Source organism: Eschrichtius robustus, chromosome 1, assembly GCF_028021215.1.
Source record: "Eschrichtius robustus isolate mEscRob2 chromosome 1, mEscRob2.pri, whole genome shotgun sequence".
NCBI classification, from domain to species: Eukaryota; Metazoa; Chordata; class Mammalia; order Artiodactyla; family Eschrichtiidae; genus Eschrichtius; species Eschrichtius robustus.
The window spans coordinates 188,340,211-188,343,841 of NC_090824.1; the positions used below are offsets into that span (position 1 = coordinate 188,340,211).

The 3,631-nt window shown below is 63.2% G+C and overlaps 1 protein-coding gene across 1 annotated transcript; it reads left to right on the forward strand.

Annotated features, from left to right (window-relative positions):
- Positions 1-852: 852 nt before the first annotated feature.
- On the forward strand, positions 853-2,226 carry PTF1A (pancreas associated transcription factor 1a). Its single transcript, XM_068538673.1, has 2 exons — positions 853-1,630; positions 2,024-2,226. The coding sequence occupies exons 1-2, from the start codon at positions 853-855 to the stop codon at positions 2,224-2,226; spliced, it is 981 nt and encodes a 326-aa protein (XP_068394774.1).
- Positions 2,227-3,631: the final 1,405 nt, after the last annotated feature.

A 3,631-nucleotide genomic window follows, 5' to 3' on the forward strand; every position in this document is an offset into this window, starting at 1 on the left:
GCCCCGCAGGCGCGCGCCCCTCGACCCCGAGCCGCGCCTGGAACGCCTTGCGAGCTGCATCGCTTCGCCTTCCAGCCCCAGCGGCACACACGGTGCCAACTTGACCAGAGTCCTGGAAAGGTCCGGCGGCGAGACAGAAGCCGGGAATAGAACCCTCCCCGCCGGAGGCCCGCGCTCTCCGGGTATGGGGGTGGCGAAACGCACCGCCTGGACTGCCCAGTTTTTGCGCCGACCCCCAAGGAGCAGCGAGCTCCGCCCGCGATCAGCTCCCGCCGTCTGGGCCGCGGACGCGCCCTCAGGAACTTTTGTGGCTGCGCGGAGGCGCCCCGCGGAAGGGCCTGGCTCTGCGCAGCGCGCGCGGGCGGGCGCCAGGGGCCGCAGGTGCCCCTGGAGCCGCGCGTCCGGCAGGTACTCGGCCGAGGAGCGGGCGGGGAGGGGCGGGAGGAGCCCCGGGCCGCGCGGGCCCCGCCCCCCCTCCGCCCCGGGAGCTCCCACCGGGCGGAAAGCCTCCCCGGCCCCCTCCCCGCCGGCACCCCGCACCCGGTGATTGGCTGGCGCCGCGGGTCCCTGGCACGCGCCTGTGGATGTAGTTATAAGAATCCTCGCGTGCCAGCCCTCAGCTCCAGCCAGTCGGCACAGCCCTCCCCAGCGCAGCGCGGGCGTCGGCCAGAGCGCAGCGGCCGCGGGCTCCCCAGGGAGGCCGGGGGCAGGAAGCGGGCGGGCAGTCTTCGCCGCCTCCCGCGCCTGACCGGGAGGGTGGGGCTGCCAGACAACCCAAACTGCCGCAGCAAACTTCCTGAGAACACCCTCACCCCAGGCCAGCAGTCCCCCGGGCCCTCGGCGGCGCAGAGCATGGACGCGGTGCTGCTAGAGCACTTCCCCGGGGGCCTGGACGCCTTCCCGTCCCCTTACTTTGACGAGGAGGACTTCTTCACCGACCAGTCTTCTCGGGACCCTCTGGAGGACGGCGATGAGCTGCTGGCCGACGAGCAGGCCGAGGTGGAGTTCCTCAGCCACCAGCTGCACGAATACTGCTACCGCGACGGGGCGTGCCTGCTGCTGCAGTCCGCGCCCTCGGTGGCTCCGCACGCGCTCGCCCCGCCGCCCTCGGGGGGCCCCGGCGAGCCGGAGGACGGCGGTGGCGGCTACTGCTGCGAGGCGGGGGCGCCCCCCGGCGGCTTCCCCTACTCGCCCGGCTCGCCGCCCTCGTGCCTCGCCTACCCGTGCGCCGGGCCGGCCGTGCTGTCCCCCGGAGCGCGGCTGCGCGGCCTGAGCGGGGTGGCGGCGGCGGCGCGGCGGCGGCGGCGGGTGCGCTCTGAGGCCGAGTTGCAGCAGCTGCGGCAGGCGGCCAACGTGCGCGAGCGGCGGCGCATGCAGTCCATCAACGACGCCTTTGAGGGGCTGCGCTCGCACATCCCCACGCTGCCCTACGAGAAGCGCCTCTCCAAGGTGGACACGCTGCGCCTGGCCATCGGCTACATCAACTTCCTCAGCGAACTCGTGCAGGCCGACCTGCCCTTGCGCGGCGGCGGCGCGGGCGGTGGCGGGGGACCGGGCGGCGGCGGGCGCCTGGGCGGGGACAGCCCGGGCAGCCAGGTCCAGAAGGTCATCATCTGCCATCGGGGCACCCGTAAGTGCGTCCGCCTCCCAGCTGGGGGAGACGGGGACGGGCACGGGAAGGTCCCGGAGGGGCTAGGTGAACAGACCGACCAGCCGACTGACCGACAGACGGACGGACGGGCCGTGGGCACCGGACACCTTGAGCGCGAGCTGGCGTTTCTGAGGTTTTCTTCCGCCACTTTGACCATGGCTCGGAGGGTGCGCGTCCCCGACAGACTTGCATCTTCTGGGATTGCGGGGTGGAGGCGCTGGGGGCTTGAGGGGTGGAGGCAGAGGGTCGTTCTAATGGAACCTAAGACGCCTGTCTGTATAGGCGCCTAAGAGGGGATCCTAACGGACTGGAGGGCACCGTTGGGAACAGAGTTGGACATTCACAGTCTGTTTTCTCTTCTCACCCCCTCAGGGTCCCCCTCCCCCAGCGACCCGGATTATGGCCTCCCTCCCCTCGCAGGACACTCTCTCTCTTGGACTGATGAAAAACAACTCAAAGAACAAAATATTATCCGAACAGCCAAAGTGTGGACCCCAGAGGATCCCAGAAAACTCAACAGCAAATCTTCCTTCAACAACATAGAAAACGAAGCGCCCTTTGATTTTGTGTCCTGAGATGTCCCAGACTCGCCTGAGGATCTGATTATGTCTCTGTGTATATTGTACATGTAAATATCTATAACGTAAATGTAATTTAAGAATCACATTTTTCTAATGGCAATCAACTGTTTGTTATTTATCTATTTATTACCCTGTCGAGTTAATGAAATAGATGATCTCTTTTAAAATATATAATTTATATAATTTATCCTGATTTTCTAAAAATATGCAATAGTCTATGATTCCACCCAGCACCCTTGGCAGAACTCTGCGTTGTTGGAAGAACTCTGGCCAGAAAACTTCATGCTAATTTATTGCCAGATATGGTTTATTTCTAAGCAAGGTTAATAAATGCTATTTACACCTTTTTCTAAAAGTTATTTGTTTAATACATGATGGGGTGTTATTAACTTAGTTAAAAAAAAAAAAACAAACTGAACCAGAGACTCAAACGTAGCTTTTAGTTTTAGCTGAAAGGAATTGGGTTAGAGGGTTAGGCCTCAGTTCTCTCGGAGGCTCTTCATCTGCATCGCCAGCGCTAAATAGGTAAATATTTCGCCTGTATTTTTAGCCTACCATCCAAACACCCTATGAGGCAAAGAGGTCATAGACTATTTATTGTTCTCGTTTTTCAGACGGGAAAGCTAAGGCTGGGAGACGATGTTTGACTTACCCAAGGTCACCGGCACCCTGCCTAATCATAGTGTAGAAAGTGTGTCCAGTGGCAACAGGGGGTTAGTTTCTGGGTTAGCCAAGGGAAGGGGCCTTTCTGCTTCCATGGGCTGGGGAGAAAGGCTTGGTGTTGAGCTGCCCTGTGACCCATCCCTTCTGCAGTTACAGCCTCAGGTACATGGAACTCCGATGGGGAAGACGACCATGCCGAGGCCGGAGACCCTGTCGGATGCTTCCCAGCAAAACCCAGGGTCTTTTAGGTAAGGCGAGAAGGAGGGCGCCCTCTCTGCCACTTCTGCAACTGCGTTATTTCTGAAATTCACTCGGTTTTGTCTCCAGAATCTAGTCCTCTTAAGGCAAGCATCGTGGGGAGAAGGCGAGCCTCGGGCGGAGGGCGCAGGGTCGCCCCCTAGCGAAGGGGAGAGGCGTAAGGGCGCGGCCGGGAGAGCCCCGGAAGCTGGGGCTCGGGCTCGTCTCCGCCGCCGCTACCCGGGGCCTCCCTGGCCCTCGGGGCGCCCTCAGCTGGCGGCGGGAGTCGGGGCGCGCGGCTTTGAGCGCGGGGTTCCGCGCACGCTCGGACGGCGCGGGCGCGGAGGGGGAAGCACCGAGCAGGGCCTCGCGCGCCCGGCGCGCACCTCCTGGCTGATCTGCAGACCCCGTGCCCCGCAGGCCCTGCGGAGGCGGCGTGTCGCTCCCCTCCAGGCAGCGGCCTGGTCAGCCAAGGTACGATCGCCCCGGTACCCACGGC

Coding starts and splice junctions, on each gene's coding strand:
- PTF1A (XM_068538673.1), top strand. CDS start 853: ATGGACGCGGTGCTGCTAGAGCACTTCCCCGGGGGCCTGGACGCCTTC. Junction 1,631..2,023: donor CATCTGCCATCGGGGCACCC/GTAAGTGCGTCC, acceptor TCACCCCCTCAG/GGTCCCCCTCCCCCAGCGAC.